The sequence below is a fragment of the Neodiprion lecontei genome, chromosome 3 (assembly GCF_021901455.1).
Source record: "Neodiprion lecontei isolate iyNeoLeco1 chromosome 3, iyNeoLeco1.1, whole genome shotgun sequence".
Lineage (NCBI taxonomy): Eukaryota > Metazoa > Arthropoda > Insecta > Hymenoptera > Diprionidae > Neodiprion > Neodiprion lecontei.
This window is the reverse complement of record NC_060262.1, coordinates 514,641-542,356: the sequence shown is the minus strand read 5'-3', so window position 1 is coordinate 542,356 and position 27,716 is coordinate 514,641. Positions and strand designations below refer to the sequence as shown.

General features: G+C 36.2%; 3 protein-coding genes across 12 annotated transcripts; 2 read left to right on the top strand and 1 right to left on the bottom strand.

The window, feature by feature from the left end:
* The first annotated feature begins 62 nt into the window (after positions 1-62).
* LOC107217065 (protein bric-a-brac 1) lies at positions 63-23,741 on the top strand. Of its 10 annotated transcripts, none has more exons than XM_046735409.1 (8): positions 63-417; positions 660-860; positions 2,596-2,790; positions 2,881-3,078; positions 3,208-3,730; positions 3,842-3,901; positions 19,954-20,223; positions 21,699-22,982. In XM_046735409.1, exons 3-8 carry the CDS (start codon positions 2,605-2,607, stop codon positions 21,989-21,991), a joined length of 1,530 nt encoding a protein of 509 aa, XP_046591365.1. In that variant the 5' UTR covers positions 63-417; positions 660-860; positions 2,596-2,604; the 3' UTR covers positions 21,992-22,982. The 10 variants fall into 10 exon arrangements, 9 of the variants coding, with proteins under 9 accessions (XP_046591365.1, XP_046591366.1, XP_046591364.1 ...); XR_006903529.1 differs by lacking the exons at positions 63-417; positions 660-860 and adding an exon at positions 1,239-2,271 and having other exon boundaries at positions 21,699-22,097; positions 22,163-22,982; XM_046735410.1 differs by lacking the exons at positions 63-417; positions 660-860 and adding an exon at positions 1,239-1,914.
* On the bottom strand, positions 23,398-24,742 carry LOC107227557 (NEDD8). Its single transcript, XM_015668746.2, has 4 exons — positions 24,580-24,742; positions 24,446-24,463; positions 24,009-24,121; positions 23,398-23,714 (listed from the first exon to the last, which is right to left on the bottom strand). Exons 1-4 carry the CDS (start codon positions 24,595-24,597, stop codon positions 23,624-23,626), a joined length of 240 nt encoding a protein of 79 aa, XP_015524232.1. The 5' UTR covers positions 24,598-24,742; the 3' UTR covers positions 23,398-23,623.
* Positions 24,743-24,902: 160 nt separating this feature from the next.
* LOC107227556 (39S ribosomal protein L14, mitochondrial) lies at positions 24,903-26,878 on the top strand. Its single transcript, XM_015668745.2, has 2 exons — positions 24,903-25,419; positions 25,499-26,878. Exons 1-2 carry the CDS (start codon positions 25,230-25,232, stop codon positions 25,750-25,752), a joined length of 444 nt encoding a protein of 147 aa, XP_015524231.1. The 5' UTR covers positions 24,903-25,229; the 3' UTR covers positions 25,753-26,878.
* The last annotated feature ends 838 nt before the right edge of the window (positions 26,879-27,716 follow it).

Below are 27,716 nucleotides of genomic sequence, written 5' to 3'. Positions count from 1 at the left end.
AACGCTCTTATGAAAGTCAATCCGACATACATGATAGCATGCCGGATGGTCTGTGATCTAAACCGCAGGCGCCCGCTTTCCAAAAGTTCAGACGTACCCCCATACAATTAGGTATATATACCAGTGCATGTGCGCCAATTTGTCAACTAATTGGATTGGCACTTGCGTTACACTTGTGTCGAAACGTGGCCAGTTGTCGGAGGGACTCTACGTTCACCTGTCGAGTAGTAAGAATTCCATGAAAATGCCTACCGGTGGACACCTCAACTGATTCATTCATTCGCACGTCCAACTGCACGATCAGCCGACAGAAATGAGAAAACTAACAGAAGAGGACAGAGGGCCTTGAAATTTGAGCTATCTGCTGGTCGTCGATAGGTTATGAACTGTTGTTTGGAACTGTATTACCGCAAAAAGGTTAGGATAGGTTAAGTTATCTTACGCGATAAGCACAATTTATAAATTAAATACTTTGCCGAGGTGCCGGCATTTTTAGTTTTCTCACTTGTATATAATAAAAATAATACAATTAAAAGATAATATGTGATCAAAATTACACAAACCCAAAGGGAAGAGAATAACTTACGAAACAACCAATTTATTTCTTTCTTTCCCTTCTTCTTCTTTTCACTAAAGACTAATCCATCGAAAATTACCAGATTACAGATACGATTGGCATCGTCTCTGAGAGACGACTGGTTAGTCGTTAAGTTGAGATACCGCAGCCAAGTACTGCTGTCACAAATTGCTCATCGGAAGATACAACTTCATCTCTAATATCGTCCGGCGTGATAGACATGCCCCTGAAGAGGCTGAGAGTTGCTATCAATGCTCGGAATCCCACAAGGGACAAAAACCAGGTATTGTCCGAACAATCTACTTAATTTTCGAGTGAAGTGGTAGTGAGAGGCTGGTGAAAAATTCGTTGGATACGAAGCAACCATCGCCAATTTTTCTGACGATTGAGCGTGATGAGGGAATAATTTCATCCGCTAACTTTAGCCGTAAAGTGAGGATGTATCTAAGGCAGGAAAGATTTTGACGAGGCGAACGGAGAACGAAACCATCTTGAAGAGCTGAATAATCGAGACGGAGTTGTAGTACGGTGGTGAAGACCGCCGTGTCGATGAACTGTATGCCAAAGCATTTTGACCCTTAGAAGTGTGGGGACCCCTTCCCATCTCGAAATTTAATTTTACCGCGTGATATCAAGAATTGCAGATCGGAATCCGATCCGTATAAGCAGCATGATCAACGCTGACTTATCGGCAGATGCGAGTATTTGTGTTTGAATAATAATAATAATAACAACAATCCAGATGGCGCTGTAGGTCATGTGAGTTGCGACGAACTTCACGCAACTCATTCAACTGAAAGCACGTCGCGAGGTATGATCGAGACTTGGAAAGATTCGTGAACTTTTGTTGAGAAAACACCATTCCCGTTCTATTCCGAAGATCCTACGGGTGTTTGTGAGTTGAGAAATGTGGTGAAAAATGAACGAACTCAAGGTTAAAACCGTGCACTTGTTTGCCGCGTTAGCGACCCCATGCAAAGCGTAACTTTACGTTATCGGCCGAGTAAAACTGTGCGCGCTGCGCGTGGCTTGTGTTGTGTGCACTGATCTCTATGTGGTTGTGTGTCATTGGTGTGTGAATAGTAGCTAGGGAGAAGTGGCATCTTTCAGGGACCTTCGCTGCGTTTTCCCCAAAGGAAAATGGTCGCCAGCTGTCATTTGGGTGATGAGATGTTCAGCGACACATGAAAAGACTGAAAAGAGGCTCGAGAGTGCGGTTGTAAATATCAGAGAACGGGAGAAAGCGCGTGGTGATGTGAGGCTGAACACGGCGGAATATATATCGTCAGTTAATACGAAGAGGCCGCGCTCGGAAACACGCGTATAAAAACCCTAAGGTAGTGCAATGAAAACCCCGTCGTACTTCACTGTTTACAATTCGTCCCCTGCTTGCGTCGCCGTCGTATCGTGCGATAGTCGAGAGTATCCTGTGCGGTTTATCGCCGTAAACAATACGGCGCGTTTATAATCAAAGAAGCCGAAATAGAAACCCCGGCGAATCATCGTGTGTTCTTTACCTTCCCGACGACGCTCTCATCGTCTCAATGTGCTTAAAATCGATAATTTTTATTGACTTTTCTACCTAACCACCCCGAAGTCAACCCTAGGCATATACCACTGCCTGTCTACTACTTGTGGTGCTGCACCGAATGCGGATAATTATTATTTTCCTCAACATCCTCATAACGAACAAGGTGAGTCTTGCCTTGCCTATGTTAAGTATAATATTATGTAATTTTAACGCGCGCTCGCTCGCTGCCCATGCTTATACCTCGTTCACGTCAAATCGATCGCGATTCCAACACCTTGGTCGTTATGAGAAATTTTTTTTCAACCCCCCCGCCCCCCAGATGCTGCTCGGTCTGCTTTTAGGTGCAGAGGATTCAGCTATTATACCGCGACAGCATAACCTAGAAAAGATAAAACTCTGTATAGGCGGTTACATATCTGCTAGATAATCTGTCATTACAGGCGACTCATTTCTTGTTACCCTTACTTTATTTTCTTTATTATTCTAGTGAATCAGCATGGGTTCGAGCCAACAGTTCTCCTTGAGGTGGAACAACTATCTTAAACACATAACATGTGCTTTTGACACTCTCAGAACCGACGAGGACTTGGTTGACGTTACTCTAAGTTGCGAGGGAAAACGTATTAGAGCGCACAAAATGCTGCTTTCGGCATGCAGCACATACTTCAGAGACTTGTTCAAGGTGAGCCAGCGGTCTAAAACAGCTTGAGGGATTTTTTTTTCACCTTGCCAAATGTCTCGTTGCTAAAATCAAATTCTAAATCACTTACAGGAAAATCCATGCCAGCATCCGGTCATTATATTTAGGAATGTCAAATTCGACGATTTGGCAGCGCTGGTCGACTTCATGTATCAAGGCGAGGTGAACGTCGTTCAAGAGCAACTTGCCAGTTTCTTAACCACCGCAGAACTCCTTGCTGTTCAAGGTCTTACCGACGGGACGGGAAAGGACAGCGACAGCGTTAACGAGGTATGAGAGATATCGGTCGATGTTTATTTTTTTACGACACCTTGAGACACAAAGCTCTTATCAAGTGATAACATTTGTAGGATGCGGTTTAAAAATTAAATTCTCGAATCTTGTTTTGGCCGCTTTCAGGAGGATGCGGATATCCCTAACGAGCCTGAAGTCCAGTTAAAAAATCCAGCAAGTAAATTGCCGACCAGCAATCACGGATCAAAGTCGCCAGCGTCGCCACGAAACTTCCCAACTCTTGATATACAGTCGGAAACGCCACCTAATAAACGACGAAAATATCGGGAAAGTAGCGGGGCTAATACGGAAAAGGGGTCAACGGGTAACACGGTATCTGCGATAAAAGAATCAGAGCGGAAGACTTTGGACAGCAACAATACTCCCTCCGGTGATTCGGTTGAAATAATTCCACTAATGCCAAACCTCAAATTGGAAATGCCCGAGTACCTAGAACAGGACGGCAGCAGTTGTAGTTACGAGGATCAAAGTGCCGGAGAGAGCTCGACAAACAGAATCGTCCTTGACGAAACACCCTCAGACATTCTCGATCACGAGCAAAAGCCAGATATTAGTCACTCGTTTTATTCAGCTAATCAGTCAACCTCTGACACATCTTTAGATATAACGCATCAATCGGCCGATCAGGGTGAGCTATTTTTCGTCTCCTCTTTCGCGTTTCTAATAGGTCTTTTTTTCCCAATTTCACAAGCTTTTCTGTAATCCTGGAAGTGTTTTTATAATCGCCGTCTTGTTTCAGGTCATTTACTATCAAAACCGAGTACGTCAGGAGAGAGGCTATCACAGGAAGCAGTACAGGGTGAGTGTTTTACCAATCCAATATTCGCCATATCTTCATTATCAAGCCTGCTGCTGTAGCCATATCCTTAATAATATTGATTATCGACATCAAGGAAGAACCATGTTGCATTGTCTATCAAAAAATTATCATTGAAATGCGCGGATTTAATGACAATGGATTCGATCATGTAACGACAGCAGTCGGAACGTTAACAACAAGAAAGAAAGATAGAGTATAAATCGTTTTCACTTTTGGCAAAGCAGTAGAAAAAATTGTTTTATATTTATTCGGTTCCGTTGGTTTCTTTTCCTTTTTTTTTTTTTTTTTTCATCTTTTGTTTCTTCATATTCTTCCTTTTTGTTCCAGTCTTTTGTGTGCTGAGTACGAATGGTACCTTAATGAATAATATCTACTTTTAGAACTGTACAAACATTATGTCTCCACTGCTTTATACATATCACTATCTTACGTTCTACCTGTCTGAACATCTTTTTGTCTTACTCCTCTTTGGCGCAGAATCTTATAATCCTTCTTATCACATGTACCTTCGGCTTTTAACACACATTATATGCAACACAAATAATATCTGTTACACAGGTGGCAGTTTGAAAACCAAAACAGTTCTTACTTTGTTTGCTTCACGCTTTATACTGTTATTAAAACTATCCATCCAAGGGTGAACAACGATTGATTGTTTTCTCATATTCGTTGTTTCTTCCCTGTTTGTTGTGTAACATTTATAACACTTATACCGTAGTCGGATGTTTGGAGCACAATGTATGTGTAAATTCTAATAAGTAGAATGCTCAACCGTAACTGGAAAAAAATTAAGTACAGTTTAGAACAAGAATTAGGGTGTCTGCTCTCGCAGCTTTGGTTTCAATTATTATACTCTCTAAAAGAAACAAACACAAATTTTATTATCATTACATCGTCAAATGATTGATCTATCACAACCGAGTGGTAGAGGAAAGGCACTGCAGCAGGCAGCCGAAATTGTGTACCGATAAAATGCATACACTTTGCCTGGAATGTACTTCTTTTAGTGACGTTGCGCGGAATAGTTTTTCAAATATTTATCCCTGTGGTAAAATGTAAAAATAGAACAAAACAAAACAGAATTTGCAAGTTTTGATCAAAAACCAATTCGGCAATTGATTCATAGAATTTGACAAAGTTTCTGAAATATTTCTTGCACATTTTAAATAATTTTATATATATATTTTTTTTTTTTTTCGTTATCATTCAACAATGTCAACATTCTATAGAATTAAAGCCTGACGTTGAAGCACGTAAAAATTTCTGAGATATTCAATCCTGATTCCTGGATATTTTTGTCACTGAATATAAGTTGATAGGTCAGGTCCATCTTAAATAATAATCATACAGAACTTTATCAACTGCATAACTCCGCAGTATTTCTTGCAAACACCAATACGAAGTCTTTTCAATATTTGGACAGCTTAACCGGGCAATCAGTTACATAAATCACAAAACAGGATGATCGTTTTGTAGAAATGCCTCAGTTTGCCCAAGTTTTGAACAGGCTTTAAAAACGTTCAGTCCTAACACGGCCGTCTTGACTTTGCGGACCCGACTGATCAGTTATTGAACTAAATCAGTGTTGTTCCGGTAAAAATTGTAAAAAAATTGAACAAGAACAATGTTGCGTTAGAAGACACAGGTGCAAAAATATTCAGGACACAGTGATGAAAGTAACGCAATTCCCTGTCGAATGAAACAACAAAATTAGTAGCACTATACTTATTCCCGGAATTTTTAATCCACCGCATAAACCAAAATTCAGTTGGGTTCGCAAACGATAAGCCATATTACGTTAAACCATAACGTAACGTAAGAACATTCGATGGGCACATCGGCACGATTTATACCTACTGACAATAATTTTCAAACAAAATTGATTTCTTTCACATTTACTATTATACTAAGCGATGCCTTTAGCGTAATTACAAAGAATGCATGGATTTTTGAATGTGAAGGTGTGGTACAGGCACTCGGGTGTAGGTTGAGCTGTAGATACTAGTGAGCATTGCCAAGTGCTGTATGTGTGCCGACAATCAGCAAACTCTTTAACAACCAAATTACAACTGAGAAGTATTAAAGTTTCCCCCCATCCCGTTTTCCATAGATAAAAAACAAATGATTAAAAAGACGAAAAAAAAAAAAAAAGAAACCAAAAAACAAAACCGCCACTATGCTCTTCACCTGCACTAATTCTTAAGCGCACTATTAGATTATACCTATATATTATCGATATACTGTCGTCGTATATATATATATGTATATATATATATATCAATATTTACCAGCGGTGTCGAAGTAGACGGTATAAAATATATCATGTATGGTAAATATAGTAGAAAGTTGATGAAACGTTGTTTATTTATTTTTATTTTTTTCTCGAGACAATTACCATATTACAGTACTTGATCACATTTTTACTGCTTTCATGTAAAGTCAAACTTTTCGGTTCAAGTTTAAGACGAAATACTTTGTTACCAATTCATCATGTTCTACGTTTTAACTAAAAATGGTGAAACTTGACGTCTATTAATATTGTATATTATTTCTGGTAGGCTTTGGTACCGGTCTCGCGAACGGAACGGATATACTTGGGTAGATTTGTTTCTTTTATTCTTTGAAATAAATTTTAGCATTCGTGTAACGTCCGAGCGCCTTTTTCTTTATTTTTTTTTCATCCCCCTCTCTTTCGGTGTTGAAAACATTATTTATTCATTTATTCATGTATTTATTCATTTTCTGAAGCAATTAAAATCAAAGGAACACAACAATATCGAGAGTAAACACGGCTGTCAAGGTGTGATGTTTTTAAACACTTTCTAAAAATTCCCATTAACTTAATATACCATGATGTAAATACATAATTACGTCGGTGGTGGTGATGGTGGTGACGGTGGGCATGTAAAAAACAATCTGCTATATTTTCCAACCAACCAACTTTTCTTTTCTTTTCTTTTTTTTTATATGTATATTTTTATTTTATTTATTTATTTTTATTTTTTTTTCTCGTTGATAAATATACACGTAACAATATGTTTGTTTGACTCTTATAGTTATATATACATATTCAATATGTATGTATATGTGTATATATATGTATACACACACACATGCATATGTAATTTACTAAAAACAAAACAAAAAAAAAAAATTTTCAAAACAAATACATATATTTATACGTATATACAATAAAAATAGGTAAGTAAAAAATTGATTTTAAAAAGTTAAGAGCATATAGCATGCACTATGTAATTATTTTTTTTTTTTTCTTTTTAAATTTCATTCTTGAAAGTTATTTTCACGTTCGTAATCGTTTCGTACGAAAGCTTTAGACACACCTCTTTTTTTATTTTGACGATACCGAGATACATATTGTCTTGAAATCAGAACTTGACTTCATAACATCTGTATAAGTATATATTATATACACACGTGTTACGTATTTGTGAAGCATTTTTTAAGTTACGTACCATACATAATACATACGATATAAGTCGGTGGTTGTATTTTGTTAGGGCAACGCGCACCGTAGATTATTTGAATATTTCACAAGTAAATAATTTTTGCAAACTTTGGAACGAATAACTGCGGAAAATAAGGAATCTTCGAGTTGAATTGTATAGTCTTTGATAACGCTACGGCATAAGATAATTGTTTCTTCTTCTGTAAGTATGTAGTACACTAATAATTGTTAAGTATGCGCTCTATTCGATTCTTGTTCCAGACACTAGATCCGTATTGTCATTTTCTTTGCGAACGAAATTCTGACTGTTGAAATGCGACTCCTTTTTATTGTGAATTGTAAAAACTATTTCAGTCCAAATCAACGATGCGTATTGGAATAATTTCTCGTTCATATGTTCAGCGTTAAATCCGTGAATTTTGGTTACCGTCAATTGTCTCGAATAAACTGGTGGCCGTTATTATTGTAATAACAATAAGTAACTAAAAGCTCGTGAAGAATGAAAAAAGACTAGACTATCACCTAGGCTAAAATCTAATGGTAGTTAGTGATTTTATCGTAAGAGCGAATCAAATGTTTTAAGAATATTATTAAAAATTTGTAATAACAATTTTCAGTCGGTTTATTGTTACGAGAGATGTACAGTATTGAAATGACAATTTTACAAGTGACAACGGGATCTGTGATTTTAATCTTCTACAAATAGGAATAGTTGTCAACGTGGTGTGCGCTGCCGTTTAATTATTGTATATTCGTCAATTGGCTTTCTAATGCAATAGGAAATTAATACGATATTTGATTTACTGAAGTAAAAAAAAAAAAAAAAAAAACGTCTTCGCCGTTTTTCGTCAATATTACTAAATACTGTCAAATTCCATAGTGTCATAATATTTGACAAACGATACTATATCCACAAAATCGATCCTACACACTCGTACACAAATTGATAACAATAAGCTACCCGTCGATAGGGTTTGCAAACGAAACGATTCGTTTTATCATCCCCTGAATTGTTGTAAACACGCAATACTGTTGTTATCGATATTATCAAAAGGCAATTCACTTGTAACGTTTTTTAGTATCTTAGAATAACAATACAGGAAAAACAAATGTTATTATAATTTCTCCAAACCTGCGACATATACTTGAAAATATTTTATGTAAACAATAACTGGTGGTACTGTATTTCTACACTCTTCGATATCCTAACGCATGTTATATTCGTAACATTGATTTAATTGAGCTATAGAAACGAGCATCTCATCCACCGAACTTGCAGGCTGTAAAATGACGTGTAAACGTTAGAGGGAAAATGTGTACTTGCCTTTTATTCGGAATTGGCAAGATTTTCGCTGTGTTAGCGATAAGAGAATTTTTATGTCATCTCATATCTGTTGGCGCGTAGCGATTCTCAAAACCGAAAACATTTCACCTCCGATTATCTTTCAGCTTCATAATCTAACACTTTGCTCTCTCAACGAATAATGCAACTCTGATATCCTAGCTTTGTATAATAGCCAGCAAAACTTGAAATAAATGCCGTATGGTCCGTCGTCTGCTACAATGTAACGCGCATGCGCTAAAATTCAAGATCAATTGCTTGTCAGGGTAACCAACCGTCGCAAATGTGACGTATGTAACCTCAAAAATTTTGAGGTTACATTCACGACAGTTGGTCGCCCTGGCAAAAAACTGCTCCCGGATTTCAGCGCATGCGCATTACATTGTAGCAGACGACAAGCCATTCGGCCGTTAGATAATCACTTTTTATATATTTTTCAAACCCATTGAACGAGTCGTACGTAAATCGTTATTCTTCTACCTTTGTTTCGTCGCCAAAATTTGAATATTCCGGATTCACATGAATTGATGTAAATTCGAGCAAAGTTGCAACGACCATAATGATAATTACAACAATGGTGACAATAAAATTGAGAGAACGAGGAAGAAAGTGAAAAAGAGAGATAGAGCGAGATAGATAGAGAGAGAGAGAGGGAGAGAAAGATAGAGCGTGCGATACCGAAACTAGCACCTGGCAATGCTGCATATATTATACCGTGAGTTTTTCTAACAGCGAAACGATCAGTGCGCCTGATTCAGGCAACCGTAGTTACAGCCGTTGTTCAAGTTGAGCATCGTAGCGCAACTTGAACATGGTCCGTAATACCGGTTGCCTGAATCAGGCGCACGAATCGTTTCGCCGTTAGGAAAACTCACGTTATAACGGTAACTATACGTACATATACCTATAATCTATAATCGTAATAATTTACTACATTGTGGGTATTGGTTGCTCATAAATTATATAGATACGCTTTAAAGGCTACGGGTTGGTGCTGGGATTGATCACAACACACGTTACTAATGGTTGCCTGCATGTGCACATATTGTAAGGTTTTCATTAACTGAAGATTTGGCCAATTTTCTCCAGGAGGGATTACATACGTATCTGGTCAACCTCATAGCCTCAGCAAAGCAAATGGTCATGGGAAAGTATGTGTACACTGCAAGCGGCTCGGAGTACTCACATCAAGGGGAAAACTCAGGCAGACACGCTTCAAATGTTGGCCCTGCAATGCCTGTCTGTGCCGCTGGCCATGTTTCACTGAGTTTCATGAACTGCGAGCCATTCCTCACATTCCCCCTCCGTAGCACCAACCAAGCCCCGTTTTCTATTCTGCCAACGCCGCGAATGCTTATCAAGTTAACTAATACCCACCATGTGTTTGTGCTTTATTTTTTTTTTTTTTTTATTTATTTTTTTTTTTCTATCTTATTGTTTCAACGACAATACATTCCGCGCAGGACATTTTTTGATATTATTACTATGTACGACTATTTTTCGTTTATTTTTTCCAATACCTAACTAAACTTTCGCCGTTTAGTAAGAAGCAAATGGATTTGTAATATACACGTTTTAAACCTAGTATGAAAAATTTAAGGTTTATACACTCACACACACACACAGGTATATATATGTATATATATATATATGTACGTGTGTGTATATAGAATGAAAATTTTACATTTATAGATAGCATGAAATTTTACTTATTGTGAATCAACTGTTTTAAGTGAATTTTCTCTGTTTTTCGTCTGTGACGTTTTTTATTTATTTGTTTTTTTTTTTTACAGTTTTATTTTTTTTTATCAAAGTCTCTAATCGATCCTTGTAATTTTTCAAAAGAATAAAACGAAACTTACACCGAGTTTATAATGAATTTTTTTTTCTTTTTTTTTCATTCTGTTCTCTCTAACTCGTTGACTCGCGAGACGATGAACCGATCGTTGTTTTAATAGAGAGGAAAAAAACATTGTTATGAATTAATTTTAAGTGAATTTTAATTGGTACGAAAATTCTTTAGTATCTTCCGTGTTAGATACGTTATTTAGAATTTTCTTAACTTATTGTAATCAACGTCAGTGGAACTTCGGATGTATTTAGAAAAGTTAATATCAACAAAGCTGGCAACGAATCTAGCGTGTATACTTAAATATTTTTTTTTTTTTTAATTTCTATTTCGTTGTTTTGCTGGAATTAACTCATGGTATCAATGTCACTGTGTAGAAATAATGAAAAACACGCAGCCACATTGTTAATGCCAGAATTTCAATCTCTTCTGTGATAAAAGTAAACTCTAACTTAGTAATATAGATGTAATATCGTGTAAATGAAAAGAATTTGAATAAGCCTACTTTAAATACAGGAATATCAGCCGTCTTGCCTATGCTAAGAGATTTGTTGTACACAACAATGTCGAATTGTCAACAAAACTTTGAAGTACAAAAGCCGCGGTCGAAAAAAAAAATTCGAGTCTTATATTTATATTAATAATAATGATAATGATGATGATGATGATAATAACAACAACAATAATAATAATAATAGTAATGGTAATTATGAACCGTGCTACGAATGTAATCACATATTTATAATATATATATTATTACATTTTTTTCCCCGCACGCAACGCTTGCATCTCGACGTAATATCATTGTGTCGTTGTAAAGTAATGCAATGTGTGAAGTTGCGTTGTCAATGAAATGTAAAATACGTTCGGTATACCAAGTGACAATAATATTGTATTTCCATCCATTAAACGTTTTTAATTTTATTGTGTGTTGTCAGGCTTTTTGTATCGAGGGGAGGGGGGGGGTGCGGGCTTGTGATCGATGCGGAAAGTAACAGATAAAAATTCTTTCGTGTATGTTAAGTCGAAGAAAAAGATAAAAAATGAAAGCGGCAACGATATACTTGATGTTTAAAAGGATAGTGCAAAAAACTTAGTTGGTTGGTCAAACTAGGATGGGTGCTTATTGAATCAAATGGTGTTCTACGTGTCCCTCATTGTCTGATAACTGATCGGCAAAGGGGCGGGAGGGGGGCTTTCTCTCTAGCTTACGCTTTGTTGTTCATCGAGCGAGAGATAATGGTTGTAGAAAGTATAATGAATTCGATAATTGATTGAGACTGTGCGAAGGTGGGGTGAGAGACAGAGGTGATTATCATGTTTGTGTTTATTTGTAGAAACGACACAGGATACTGGAAGCGGTAATACTGGTCCATACGGTGACTTGGGTTCAACGATAGACGATGATTTTGGTCAATCTACGGACACTGAGTTATTGTTTCGTTGTAGAATATGTTGGAAGGGTTTCAAGCACCCGATGTCCTTAACGCTTCACAAAGATCTTCACACTGGACAAACAAAGTGCCCGATTTGTCATCGTATATTCAGTAGAAGCTACGACATGAAAGCCCACCTATTGCGCATTCATAAATGTTCTTTCAGTGTCGATGCCAAGTTAAATTTCCGACGGTAATTTTTCCAATTCAATCTTTAACAATGCGGCAAAACGAAAGTCACCGAGGAATCATAATGATTCATCCTAGAAAGAAATCCAACAGGTTTAAACTTATTCACTTATTCATTTTAGTGTTTTTTCCTTTTTTTTTTTTTATTCGAATACACGTTATTTATTACTGTGTACTTACAGCATATCCGATTCGTCGGATTCGTCGGGAATCGGATATACTGTAATTAAGAAAATATTCTGTGTGTATGATTATTTTACTTTTTCCCCACCGCATTCGAACTGATTTAACAATTCTACTACACATTTCAATACTAAGCTAGTATTATTAATATTACGTGTTACGGTTGTAACAATTACTATTGTTATGGTTGTCGTTGTCGTCATCTTTCCACGAGTTGTTTCCTTTCAACGCACAGGCGTCAGGCGTTTAGCTAATCATTTTCCTATGGAGGGTAGTTGACGTAAGGAGAAGTATCTCATATGGGTTTAGAACTGAAGAAGTGTCCAACAAAAAATATAAAATAGAGAAATGGCGCTAATAAGCAATAAGGGGTTAAAACCTGATTGGCACTTTCGGGAAATTTCCCCTCTAACTTATAGACTCTTTCTATACACGGAGATAGTCCTATATGTCTCTACCCTCAATACATTTTCCCAAGCAGAGCAGTGGAAATACAGTACTACTTACCACTAATTTATTTTGTCAAAACTGACAACGAAACTTATAATTTAAATATTACACATCGTACGTTGAGTACGACGAGTGTTTATGCACCTACCTAATATTATTCTAATAAGCGTTACAAATGATTGGCTCTTGAAACGCAGTATTTTCATCTATATAATATTATCATCGTTTTATTTCTTTTTTTTTTTTCCTGTTTCACTCTTTAACGGTTCTTCGAAATGGGATTGATCGTGAAATTACCAAAAAATATTGGCAGACTATATCGTTGCATGTGTATAATTAAATTAAAACGGCTAGGCTGTTGAAATTTAATCTGGTGTACATTGGGTAGTTCTTCTTCTGTTTCAATTCTCTAATTCAACGGTCTTTCACTATGGATCCGTCACGACTAGTCATTGTGAATTTTCATATCAGCCAACGTACCCATCTCGAAACGTGTTCACATTAATTTAAAAAAATGAATAAAAATACCACACATCTCCAGCTTTGAAAACAACTCTTAGTATTCTGCAAGAAATCTTTCTTTCTGGTTGTCGGGTAACATTAAAATTGAATGTATAACGCTTCATTGGGGTTAAACTTGTGAAAACAGTTTACTCGTATTGAACAAAGAAAAAAAAAAAAAAAAAACGCGAAAAGGAAAGAAACACAATACAGCACGACTGTTCGTCGGAGAGTAAAAAAACTAGGTATGAAAAATAAAAAAAAAAAAAAAAAAAAAAATTTGAGGAATAGAAAAGACAAAAACAACAAACAAGTTATGTGTGTGTATGGGAAACACTTTGGATTGTATGCGCAGAATCAGTGTACGAAACAACAACGTCGACTATGACACCGAAAGCACCGCTACCGCCACCGACAACAACAACAACAACAACGACAACAACAAAAACGACAGTAATACCACCACCGCCACCGCCATCTGTCGGGAATCAACTTCAAACCAGCTTTGGTTACGAAGTGAGGCGAAGGTCGAGGCCTCTGCACGACGAAATTGGTCGTTGGGTTTGCGATGTTTGCGGGAAGACTTACAATCGTGGCGACTCCCTCGCCCACCATCGAAGTATACACAGAGGCGACACAGTATGCCCGATATGTCAGGCGGTCTTCACTCGCAAGTATACAATGCGCTGCCATTTAGTTAACGTGCACGGGATCAAATAGATATCGTCGCGGTAATTATTCCTCCCCATCCCCGCCCCCCCATCCGCCCTGCCCCGGCCCGCAGCTTCGAAGGACTTTATTTAAAAAATTCTTCGGTAATTACGGCAGGCGTACAGTCATAAATTGTACACGAGGTGTCGGAATATATGTCCTCGTGACGTCGGAGCCCGGTTGCCGGCGCCATTTTATCACCACATAACCTAAGTTTTTAATTTTAATGGAGGAAAATCGTAATTCTTGGGGTTCCAAATTACTCGTGTCACGTAAGTTGGTTAAAGATAATCAATAATATACCTGTTATACCATCCGTACGCGAAAAAGATACCGTCGACGGTCGCCTGTCAGACCGTTTGAATTAGTTTGGATATTTATTGGATATCCACCAGATGACGCATTGCAAAGTGATAATCCCAATGTAGCCCAATACCACCTACCAGGCGTGAGATAAAATTGTTTCAATGTCAATTTAAAATCGCTAAAGCTAAAGGATAGATATATTACAGATATTATCGATTAAAATTGGGCTAGAAATTGTGTTTTTTTTTTCCTTTTTTTGTTTGTTTTTTATTTTTTCCCCATCATCGCGGCAACAACAGTCTTGATGACTTGAATAATAATATCGTATGTACTATTTAATCGGATGATTTTATTGTCGAAAGTTTAAGATATGTTATACAATAGGAATCAAAAAATTATTGTACATGTACTATAAATATAATTTGCTTGTAATCGAGAATAAAAGAAAAATTTATCAATATGAATTTTTTTTTTTTTTTTTATTTTTCATTTTGTTTCGGCTATAACTAATACGTGTATGTATGTGTTTTGTGATGCAGGATTACCAGATCCTTGTTACCCATGCCGAACCGATGTTTTTAATATTTCGTAATCGAACCGAATAATCCACCTGCGTCTTGGCACGAATTTTCAATGAAAAAGTTACGATTGCGTTCTAGTTTTTGAATGTAAAGAACGATAAAGAATACGAACACCAGTATTAGTTGAACGTATTATTGTTGATTCATTTTTGTGATATATTACTTAGTTATATGTTGTTCTTTGCTTATTCTTTTTTTGTAAAAAAATAAAAAAAATTTCTCTTATCGAAATATGTAACAAGCATATGATACGATATGATAGAAGTATAAAATTGTTATACGATTGTCGGTACACTGCACATCAGCAATAATAACAACAACAACAACAAAAACAACAATAATAATAATAATAACAACAACAAAAACAATAATAATAATAATCAACATAAGTCAATAAGTTGAAATATCTATAGATAGTTGCTGTCTTTTCTCGTATCTTTTGATTTTTTAGGTAGGTGTGTAATGTTGGTAGATTATTTTTTTTTTTTTTCATCTTTGTTGATCTTTTTTCCCTCCAATTTCCCGTCGTTACGTTAACAAGTTTTTTTTTCTGTTTTTTTTTTTTTCAATACCACCTCTTGAAACGTGACAAAGCACTATGTCGACTGTGGCGCGACAATCCGTATATTTTACACACATATTATACGTCGACTATAGCCTACAACGTTATGCATGAGATATATTTTATTATTTCTTTTTTTTTCAACGTTTAAAGAGTAAAAATGATATCTTACTACCGAGTGTACTGATTTAGCCAGTCTGCTTAGCATGATTCCCCCCCTCCCCCCCAATATATAAGAGTGAGTATGTCATTTGCACAATATTAATTCTAATTGTTTTTATTTACTTAGTTATAATATTATTTTATGAATTTTTTTTTTTTTTTTTTGCTTCGTTATTTTTTCCGTAGCGTGTTGCGGTACGATGCTAACTATATTACAGATACGATGTGTACGATTTTTTTTTATTTTTTTTTTTTTTTTCTCGTTTTCTTTTCCTTCTTCAATGCCTATCAACGGAGGGTGAAGAAAGATGTGTCTTTGTCGGCTGTCCTGCAAGTATGATTGTCTTATTTGATTTAGATTCACGCACTGTGGTCATCGAACAGCCATCGCATTCTTGCAAACTCTGCGGTAAATCATTTTGGAATCGGGATTCCATGTATAAGCATATGAACATGCATAAAGGAACAACCCAGTGCCCAGTTTGCCACAAAGTACTCAGCCGTACGACGCACATGAAACGTCACCTTAAAAATCGTCACGGTTGGCCAGGTTCTGGAGCACCGCCAGAGCCTATACGTACCTCGACTCCGTTACCTGCCTCGGCTATCGCTTCGCGGAACGCTACTAGCGTCGAGGCTAATACCACATTCACCACGATACGCATTAGGGAAAGCAGCGTCGAGAGAATCACTTCTAGTCCCATCCCTTAGTGCGAAGAGTAATATTTACCGTTACCACCCCAACCCAACCCAACCCACCCCACCCCACCCCACACACAACATCACCAAAGATAAAATAACTAAATGAAACAAGTAAACAAATACTACACACACATGTGTATATATATGTATATTTACATACATGCGTGTATATATATATATATGAATATATATATATATATATATATATATATATATATATATTATAAATACCATTATTAAGATAATATCTATCTTATACGATTTAAATTTATCACATCTATCGCCCTAGTCATTTATATTATTATATATAAATAACACGCATAAACACACATACACACACACACACACACACACACATTCATTTCTCATAGAACTTCTATGTAATAATCATTAACTAATGTATATATACATGATATATATATCGTGTATGTGTGTGTGTTTGCGTGTGTGGGTATGTGTGTATATAAATTACTTTTTTTTTGTTTTTTTTTTCATCCACTTTTGTAAGCAACCAAAGAAGTTCTATGAGAAAACCGTCAAGATTTTGTCTCATCTAGTCAATTGATTTTGGTACTTATTAGGGTAAAGAGAGGAATGTGCATTAATTTTTCTTTATTTATTTCTTTCTTTCTTTTTTTTTATTTTTTTATTTTATTTTTTTTTACTTCTGTATTCGTTTAAATATTATATGCCGATGCGGAGAAACGAGACAAACTATATAATAGAAAACATCAAGCATACACATTGCGTAGAGGAAAGCGCAAATAAACCAAAATATTATACATTGTTGTACGTACAATGTGTTTATGATTGATTTAACACCGATAGAGAAAACGACAAAAAATCGTAGCAAGTTGTTTCGTTGCGTACGAGGTGACAAAAAGAACTAGAGCGTCGACAGGCTCTCACGATAATACTCTGTTTGAATAATATGCTTCCATGCAGAAATGATATAGACTTGAAAGAATTATAGACGAATAGGATTAACGTTCAATAATGAATATTGTTTGTTTCGAGGCTAAACATGATTAGTCGCGATGTAAAAAACATAATTAGTGTGCGCGCCACAAAAAAAAAAAAAACCAAAGAATTCTTACCAGTGAGACAAAAATGCAAACCAAATAAAAAATAAATGGAACAATCCTGTACCAGCTGTACTTTAAAATCTTGCCAAAGAAAGTATGCAAATGATAAATATAATTGATAAGTCTTGTCTTAAAAAGCATGTAGGTATATATATATGATATATATTATGTAGTTAATTTATAATTTCTTATTTCTTACGAACTCTCACATAATTATAAAAATATATTGTTTGTTTTAATATTGAAAAACGAAAACCAAAAAAAAAAAAAAAACCAAACAAAGTTTAAACGCATACGAGTACGAAAGAAGAAGTACTCGTCTTATCTATAAGATAATTAGTTTTTGTGTTTTACTTGATTTAAAGATTAAAGTTGATTTTTATTGGAAGAAGATTAAAAAAAAAAACTTATAGAAAAAATATACTATATATAGTATGAAGTTTTCGCTTGAAGGCCAGATATTTTTATTTCTATCTTTATTTTATGTTTCGTACGAAAGGATTAATATTATTACGGAGAGAGACACGCGAAGCGCACGTTCCTCAATGATATCAGAATTAAAATACTACTGTAACAACCAAGTACAATATTGCCAATCTTTCTACTTTAGTATGTAAATCAAATTATTATTATTATTTATAGCAGAAAATTTTTACTAAATAATATATTATGATTATTATTATTAGATATTTTTACGTTTTACCCGTATTATAATTATAGGGAAATACTGTAAAACAATGTGTGTGAATAATAAAAATTTCAAACCTAGTGCAGCGTGTATGTTACGTACAAAGTTTACCTCGTGAGTTTTTCTTAAATACAGTCGAATACGCAATTACTCGAATCGATCCGTATTGTTATACCAAAAATCGGTACTCCGTTGATGTTCTTAATGTATGAAATTATAAACTACGTATAAGTATATGTATATATATATATATATGCGTGTGTGCGTGCGCATGGATGTTGTATGTCTTTAAATTTATACACCAATTACATTTATGTTAAAATGACATAGTAGCAGTACTACTTACGGTACCACATTAATTATACTACTATTTTACATTCGACGTTCCGTGTCGTGTGTGTGCAAATTTAGTGTATGTTTATTTTGCAAATTAGAAACAGTGACAATCTTGTCTTGAAAACTCTGGTGAAAAAGATTCATTTCTTCTTCTGTTGATAACTGAATAAATTTTTATCTTCACAATTTCGTCTAGTAAAGGATTGCAGGTAGGTCGATATTGGAAGGGTTTGAAAATTTTCTTCCGCTGAATTCTAGGGAAATTTATATATCATGTGACCGTTATGCATTTTTTTTGTTTTTTTTTTTTTTGTGGATATCAATTTATTCTGTGAAATCTGTGTGAAATATCCGACAGCAGAGAAATTTTTCAATGAAAATTTTTCACCAGCGACGATAATTCTGAACGGTATTGTTATAACAGGAGTGTGAATTTGGTGGTAGAGAAGTTGAAACGTTTTTTCCCTTGATCTCGAAATCGGTTTAACACTGAAAGCTCTTTGTGTCTACTATGGAATGTTTGTTAGTATTTTGTGATGCAACAATTATCAACATTTTTAAATGCACACCGTTTTAGTTTTGTTGATCTCAATACATCCACTTCATTTACAAAACTCCCCCGGAATACGGAAGTATGAAATGCCACACAGCATGCCACAACCACAACAACAACATTTACACGCAACATCATTATCGCCATCAACCGCAGCTAAGAATATCATTATCAATAGCAAAGCCAATTGACTGTCTCGATTGTACGTTACATTAATTAATTATTTTATAATATCCTCAACTAAGGTAGCTTAAACGAACTTTTAAGAAGCATTGTCGAAATGTCACATTTTTACGAGGTTGAAGTTAGTAACGTTATCGTACCCAGACATCTGAGTGAACATTACTATTTTCTTATTTTTACAATAACCTTCAAGTAATTAAGATTTCAGGACATGAACGTATATCTTGTTCTATTACAGTTTACTGATCGTGAATTTCAAACAATTCCAAAATCGCCGAGATAACGGTTTTCCCTCAGCATAAATCGTTACGATAACGTTGCTAACTTCAACATGATATTTTTTTATTGCTGTCCAACAACCAGCGGATTAAACAGATTTTTTTCTCGTCAAGTCGGAGGAGGATGCACAGAGCGCATATAAAGACGAGATTGAAATTAGTAACGCTGTCGTAACGAAACATCGGGGGAAAAAAATCACTGTTTTAATAATTTTTCAACGACTTTGAAGGTACTAGGATTTCAAAATATGAGTATGTTTTGTTTTCTTACGATAAAATGGCGAAATAACGGTTTTCCCCCAACATGAATCGTTATGATAACGCTGCTAACTTCATAATGATAAAGATGAACGTGAAGCAGATAGATATCGAGAGTTTACGTTTGAAAATATACTGTAATAACACTAGAATAAAGCGCACAATGTATATTACAAGTAATCGGGGTCACAAAGATGTTATGTGTTGCAGGGGGGGTGGGTCGCAAACAGAAGCATGTTGGCGATGCAACTGCTCACATGGTAATGCAGGGCCCAGGCCGTTTTGCGTGCAGTCTCTGCGGAAGTGTTTACAAGCACCTTGCTTCACTGAGCCAGCACCTTGAAGTGCATCGCAACAAGACAACCTGCGTCCTATGCGACACCACTCTGAGTCGTAGAACCGATTTGCGACGGCACATGCATCTTAAGCATAACATGCAATGGCAAAAGACAATGAAAAGGCGTCGGGATTCGAAAAAACGTTAATAATATTCTTGAAAATACAAAAAAACGTAACTCTGTACTTTATTACGATAATAATTGGCGGGCCAATTGGGTTTTTTTTTTTTTTTTCAAATTATTCATACATTAAATTTCCTGTCATATTTTATCATTTGCTTATTATTCACAGTCGTTGTTTCTCCTGTAAAGAACAATGTCTAGTGTTATTCCATTGTTGCTCAATTTGAAAAATCGGTAAAATTGTAAAAGTTGCTCTATAATTACGCAACTGGAAAGTGAGTTTATAGTTTAATGTTAATCACCAGGAAGATATTTATTTGTGTCGTAGAATGGATCTGCGACTGAAACTAGTCCGAATATTTTCTCATACTTGTAGTAATTATTAGCGATATTTCTCAAATCGTTCTCGCTCGATATTCTCTTCTCTTCGTTTCATTTAATTCTACCTTTTCTATGAACTAATTAAAAATTATCATCTTTTAGTATATTCGAATCGTTGTGAAATATTCTTCTTATTAGCTATTAATAATATTGCACGTTAAGGCTGATGCGTTTCATGCCTACTGAAATTTCAACCAATTTTCAACACACGCCACAGATGTAAATTAATTTTAAATCAATGTTATATTCTAGAGTAAACCAAAAAGAACAACAAAAAAAAAACAAAAACAAAATATAAGTAACAAACTAAAATACAGTACTAAAAGATGAAGAAGCGGCCCATTCATATTATTTAAGTATGAATAATGTAATTGAATAATTATAAGTACAAATCATCCTGGATAGATCTCAAATTTTCTCTGGGCCGCAGTGCTGTCGTCATTTTAATATCTTATATCTAGGGTTAAGTCAGATCTAAGCGTGGAGCAGGGTTGGAGGCTAGTCATTTTATTTTATTTTTTTCTCCTGATAAAATATAGTAGCTTTGATCAAACCGTGACTCGAAAATGAAAAAGTGTAATCATTGCTACTTTATTGAGACGACTTAGCTGCCGCCAGCCCTGATTCGATGAGATTGTGTGTTTGAATTATTTTCAATTTGTTAAATTATAGTCGAAAGTCGTATCTCATAAGTAACTTGTATGTTAACAATGATTGTTGAGCATAGTGCAGGTTTGAACAAAGTGTCCGTTAATCTAACGCGTAGTTTAAAGCAGTACACTCAGTAGCATTGAACACGATGAAATTAATTCCGTGACGTTGATGACCGGACAGAATATCAACACGTTACATTCATACACCAAGTGCTAATTCTGTATCACCAAAATTCACCCTAATGCTTGATGGTGGAAGTATAACTTCTCGTGCTGTACCTACTAAAAAGAAAAAAAGAAAAAAAAAAAAATACTGTGTCCTGTAACGAGCAGAAGGAAAGATGATTCATACATTCGCTTAAAAGCATCTGCGACGTAGATTTAAATAGTAGTTTTGTAATTGACAGAGTAACTTACACACTACCTGACATTCTATTGATGGGTTTTCTTGATGGAATAGGTAGGGCTACGAAAAGGACTGACCTCTGGTACCCGATAACGGAATCTACAGGGCGCGTTAAGTACGTCTGCAAGATTTGCGGTGCTAAATATTCTCACGTGCAGACAATGACAGGCCATTTCAAGCTCCACTGGGGTCAGACGATCTGCTATCTCTGCGGAAAAGTATTCAGCCGGAAGCCACACTTGGTACGACACTTGCTGCAAAAGCATTCCATCGACTGGTCACGTCGTGGAAGATACAAAACGCTAGATGTGCGCAACAAAGATAACAACCAAGCCAAAAACAAGTAAAACCTCCAAGACTCCGATATACGGATTAACGCTCTTCTATATCTCTATTGTCAGTGCGCGGAGTACATTTCTTCTTCGTCCAAGCACGAATAAAACCTACCTTAAGGTAAGACATATTTAGAATTCGTTGAAGATTACACCAATCTGACGATTCATCGGTTCCTACCGCAGGTACGAAAACGTCCGACGGTCGTCCGAATTATAAGATGAGAAAAAATATGCATAATAGTCGCAACGGAACTTGTTATAGTTAATGTCATCGACGATTATTTCATAAGAATGATATTGTGAGTGGTGTATCGAAAGGGCAAAAAAATTATTTTATAATCAACACTCTGATAATATAAACTCTGTGCTTTTTAGAATAATTATTAATACATATGTATAATACATGTTATCTTCAATCGGTACGGCTTAATTGGTGATAAAAGAAAGTGTAATCCATGGACTGAAATAGTTTATCCATTCTGTTTTCACTCTTGTTTCAACTTGTTGAACAACACATTTGTGAACCGAATAAGCAACTGACTGTTTTTGTCGAATTTTACAATAAATAGTACTTGCGCAGTCGATCGTTTTGCTGAACAGTGTCATGGGATAGGAAGCTTTTTGCATTTACTAAAGTAGCGGTCAAGATTAATGGTTTGGGTTTTTGTAAAAGGTTTTTTTTTTTCTTTTTTTCTATTTTTTGTAAAGGGTGAATCTTGTACTAACGGCGTAGGGTACGTCACATTGTATATCGCATGGCATGGTGTAACTGGAAAAAGACTCGCTTCGTAGACTCCTACCTGTTTCCTCCACTTCCGAAAGAAATGAAAGAGATTATAATATCCGCCTGTAAAGGGGCTATATGCAATTATACATGCATACACACGTGCACACGTGTCACACACACACACGCACACGCAGGCACGCATATAGAGGTATAAATGGAGTGCAGGAGCGTTGAGTAATTTGTTACTACTAGTGAATAATCATAAAAAACGTCGTGTAAATTTATAGAGAGCCGGTTTGAGTTCACGAAGCCTAGACTGCGTAACTTCACGGCGCCAGTATTGTACTGCACTAAATGCGGTGTTACGTTTACAACGCAACACGCACTTCTACGACACATAGCGTCCAAGCATGAGCAATCGCCAGACTCAGCAGCCTATTGCGATATCTGTCATCGATACTTCAAAACAAAGTGGAGCAGAGCTACGCATTTCAGTCGATACCACAGAACGTAAGGTAGCTTATACATATTTATACATACATATACATTACGATGAATGAACGGATTAAAATTAAAGAAAATCACGGTTTACGCGTCGTTATTCGAACGATGAGAAAACAAGTACAATGTCGAGGGATGATCGAAACACCGCTGATGCAAGAGGGAAAGAAACTGGTGCTACATAAGAAAATTGAATTAGAATTAAATTATTTTATTAAGTATGATCGGTTCGATTACAAATTGTATATCTCAAATTGCATCTTTCAAGCTAATGACATGGCTTCGGTATTAGATGTATTATTTACATGCTACAACAGTTGGGAACATTTCGCGTTTGTTGCTGCCGATGTTTAGCACGTCGCTTGTGTATCTGGTAAGGAGTGAAGAGATTTATCCGTTATTCAAGAATGCTTGGTTTAATGGAGGCTTCCGCCCCTCAAAGCGAGAACCAAGTGGAGTACGGATCCACCTTGTACTTTGTAGTCCTGAGCTGTTTTCTCATCGTTCCTGAAACAGAGAAGTAAAGGTCCCAAATAATTTTTGAAAAATATTTATCTAAACCGATCGTATCGTTCGAAACTACGTCATGATTTTGTCCAATGATCACACAGCGTGTAAAGCTAAAAATGTTTTAGACGATTCGATTTATTATTTCGTTAAAATAAAAAAATATTAAAATAAAATTAAATAAAAAAGATTATGTAATGTATTATTAGATGTAAGTCTAAATAAATACTATGTTCATAACTAGCTATAACACTCATAAAATTTTATACAAATATACGAAACATGATGACGCACATTTGTTTACCGGAAAATATTAATCTCTGTTGTTGCGGTGGGATACCCTCTTTTTCTTCAACTCGTTCTTTTATTCTCTCGACCTTGTCAGTCGGCTCTATGTCGATTTCAATCTGCGAAACGGATAATGATTTAGTATAAAATTGTCAAACATCATCTTTTCCTCAAATTCTGACACCATTGCCAGTTGACTAAGTAAAATTGACGATGGTACAAGTGATAGAAGAATCTCTATTGTTAGAGTTTAATCGTTGTTTAACGTTAGATGGAAATGAGAATGAAATTTTGCCTGGAATTGCTCCATTTTTATCCTGTCATTCCTGCGGATTAATTATATAGTACACCACTGTTGGTGAAGATTGATTTTTCTTCTGCCTTATTCAAACTTACTGCAGAGTTAACCACCGTAACTGATTTACTTTATTATTGGTACTTGCCTCTTTTCCGGTAAGTGTCTGGAAGAAAAAAAAAAAAAACCAATGCAATAAGGATAATTGTAAATAACGATACATGGGGAAGTACAAACATCATTGAAATGTAAGGATGACAAATTTACGGTGAAATTGCTAACCTTCACTTTGATCAACATTGTTGGTACCTGGTATCAAATACGTTTTGAACTTCTACGATAAGCTTTCACAAATATAAATACACCTCTCAAAAATCAATAAATTCCCTTCGACGAAACTGTACTATAGGTTCCGGCAATTTGATCCTGATGAAAGCTCTTTCGCCACGAAACAAATAACTTTCCCCTCTACAGAACGTCAAACGACCTCCATGAATTCGCTGACCGTATTCCGCGAACTCTGGTGGTAAAATTTTAAACCAAGAAACACGAGGATCAAACGAGTTACATCAAGTCAGTCGAATCGTTAGCGTTAAGGCGTTAAGAGAATCTCATAGCTTCTGGTCGTAATAACAATTTGTTGCAGACGACACTACGTCGGGCCACGGATTTCAAAAGTTCCGAGACGTATTTCTACTTATTTACTTGATTTACATTACAACAAAGTCATATCATCAGTACCTATGCTATCGAAAATTAAATTCGGATGCTAGCAAGTTCATTGAGCAAAAACACTCTGTGCATGGGGATGATAATTCCGTCCGTATTGTCACCGGAATAAAAGACACGGTATTTCGAATCTATTTCTAACCTCAAAAAGAAAAAAAAACGAACATCTGATACCGAAGGGAAGGAGGAAATATTAGAGAAACATGGCTCTTTGTGGATCGAAGATAAATGTAATGTCTAGGGGTTTTCACACCACCCCGGTTGCCCAGGAAATTCGAAAAATGGCCCGATTGCGAGTCGTGGATAACAGCGAGATTGGGAAGAGCGCTATGCTGGAAGGAAAACCACCTAGATGCATTCATGTATACAACAAGCGTGGTGTTGGTTTCTTAGGTATGTGTACAAGATTACGAGCGAACAATTATTTCGTTATCCTCTGTTATTCATTTTCTTTTATCATCCACGCATACAGGTGACAAGGTGCTGCTAGCCATAAAGGGTGAAAAGAAGAAAGCCATCCTTGTAGGACTCAAGCAAAACCAGTCGCCTAGGATACCTAAATTTGACAGCAACAACGTTGTTTTAATAAACGACGAGGGTACACCCCTTGGGACTCGGATCCACGTTCCAATTCCCCATATCCTGAGAACTCTACTACAAGAAAAAACTCAAACCAAGGGAGCTGACTATACAAAGCTGCTTGCTATAGCATCAAGATATGTTTGAATCTAGGGTTACGATAGTGGTAGAGTATGTTATTTAATTAAAAAATAAAATTCTTGTATATATACATATTATTGGAATATCATGCGGTGTATGTTTATCCATTTACGGAATCGATTTATCGATTCTCTGACGCATTGGCTGCAGATATAAGTACAAAGAACGCTATCCCCGGGTAATTTTCCATAATGGTTTGCTGCGTTGACTGAAGAATATATTCTTTTCGAATAAGAAGAGAAAACTTGAATAAAAAACAAACAAAAGAATATATTCTTCAGTCAACGTCTGGCGGGTCTAGAGACAATTCTGTTACCCAACACTTTACAGACTTGTCTCTGCTCGGCTTAACGTAAAATTAAGTCGGCAACGCGAAATACTGCAAATTTTCCCCCGCGCACGTTCAAATGTGTAAAGGTCGTTATGCTGCAGACCCGAACCAACCTTGAATCATGTCACACTGTGGTTTTGCTGTTATCGAGTTGGAACTGCAGTAACGAATTAGATTATGCGTTGATTATACGAATATTTATTTATGTTCTTGTAGATGCAATACTTGGAATTTATTTTACATTCGTTTTACATAATCTCAACGCGTTATTTTTGCAACAACGACTTTGTCGCAATGGAGCGCAGAATTGGTTGCACGCAAAAGGCCAAGAAGGCGAACGTAAATCGTTTCTGCGTAGGAATACCTATACCTATGTATGGACGAGAAGTGTTTCTGATTTAAAAACACCGAACACCTTTATTACGCGAGTATGAATGTGATCCCGCAGAAATAATCTATTGCCAACCACGTTTCGCTGCATAACTATAACGACTTTGATAACACATCAACGAGAATCCTTACGTTGAACAGATCCGACTTTTGAATATCCGTGAATATGTAATCCTAATGTACTAATTCTTATAGCATTAGTTGATGAAAGAAAGAAATTTGTCTACACAATAAAACCCTATAAAAAAAATCTGATACAGACTGTCGGATCCGACAGAGATCCGACAATCTGTATCGGATTTTTTTTGTAGGGAAGACGTCATCATATTTTGCTCTAGATAATGTATACTGTACACCTATTTCCTCGTATTGTAGAACTACTTCTTGAATAAACTTCCGTCATATTCTGCATTTTGTTTCGTCTCAGATCTATTTGTTCACGAGTAGATTTTTTTCAGAATTTTCAGCTGTCAGTTTTGTTGAGTTGATCTCGACGGATTGGGACTGCGCCCGATCGATTCCTCTCGCAAAGTTACGTTGGAATAGTGCATGAAAGAATTTATTCCAGCACTTTTCAGAATCGCGAAAATTTTCGCCAAAAATGCGAAGGGGTTAGCCTTACTTTTTCTTCATTTTTCGAGCTGAAAATTTTTGGTCTCAGATTCGATTTGAATGCCGCTTACCTGACCAATTGGACCCTCAGGAACTCAGAAAACGCAGCAAAAAGAGCGTGGGACCAAGAGGAGAGAAATGGCGAGCAAAAATGCACCTGCTGAAAAATGTCGAAAACTCAGGTTCTCGTTTTTTGGCTGTAACTTTTGATGCGTCGATCGCAGCGTATTGGGACTGCGCCCAATCGATTTCTCTCTCAAAATTACGTCGAAATAGTGCCACAAATAATTTATTCCAGCACTTTTGAAAATCGCGATAATTTTCGCCAAAAATACAAAGGGGTTAACCTTCCTTTTTTTTTGACGAAAAAATATATCGTCTCAGAATTGATTCGTATGACTCTTTTCCGACCAATTGGACCCCAAGGAACTCAGAAATCGCAGCAAAAAGAGCGTAAGATCAACGGGAGAGAAGATACGAGGAAAAAAGCACCTGCTGAAAAATGTCGAAAATTCAGGTTTTCGTTTTTTGGCTGTAACTTTCGATGCGTTGATCGCAGCGTATTGGGACTGCGCCCAATCGATTTCTCTCGCAAAATTACGTCGGAATAATGCCACAATTAATTTATTCCAGCACT

Bases quoted from the DNA above. Each gene is read 5' to 3' on its own strand.
- LOC107217065 (XM_046735409.1), top strand. From the start codon at position 2,605: ATGGGTTCGAGCCAACAGTTCTCCTTGAGGTGGAACAACTATCTTAAA. The intron at 3,731-3,841 runs GTGAGCTATTTT...GTCTTGTTTCAG, and splicing joins GCATCAATCGGCCGATCAGG to GTCATTTACTATCAAAACCG. The intron at 3,902-19,953 runs GTGAGTGTTTTA...TATGTGTTGCAG, and splicing joins ATCACAGGAAGCAGTACAGG to GGGGGGTGGGTCGCAAACAG.
- LOC107227557 (XM_015668746.2), bottom strand. The intron at 23,715-24,008 runs GTGCGTCATCAT...TCTCTGTTTCAG, and splicing joins ATATTTTCCGGTAAACAAAT to GAACGATGAGAAAACAGCTC.
- LOC107227556 (XM_015668745.2), top strand. From the start codon at position 25,230: ATGGCTCTTTGTGGATCGAAGATAAATGTAATGTCTAGGGGTTTTCAC. The intron at 25,420-25,498 runs GTATGTGTACAA...CCACGCATACAG, and splicing joins GCGTGGTGTTGGTTTCTTAG to GTGACAAGGTGCTGCTAGCC.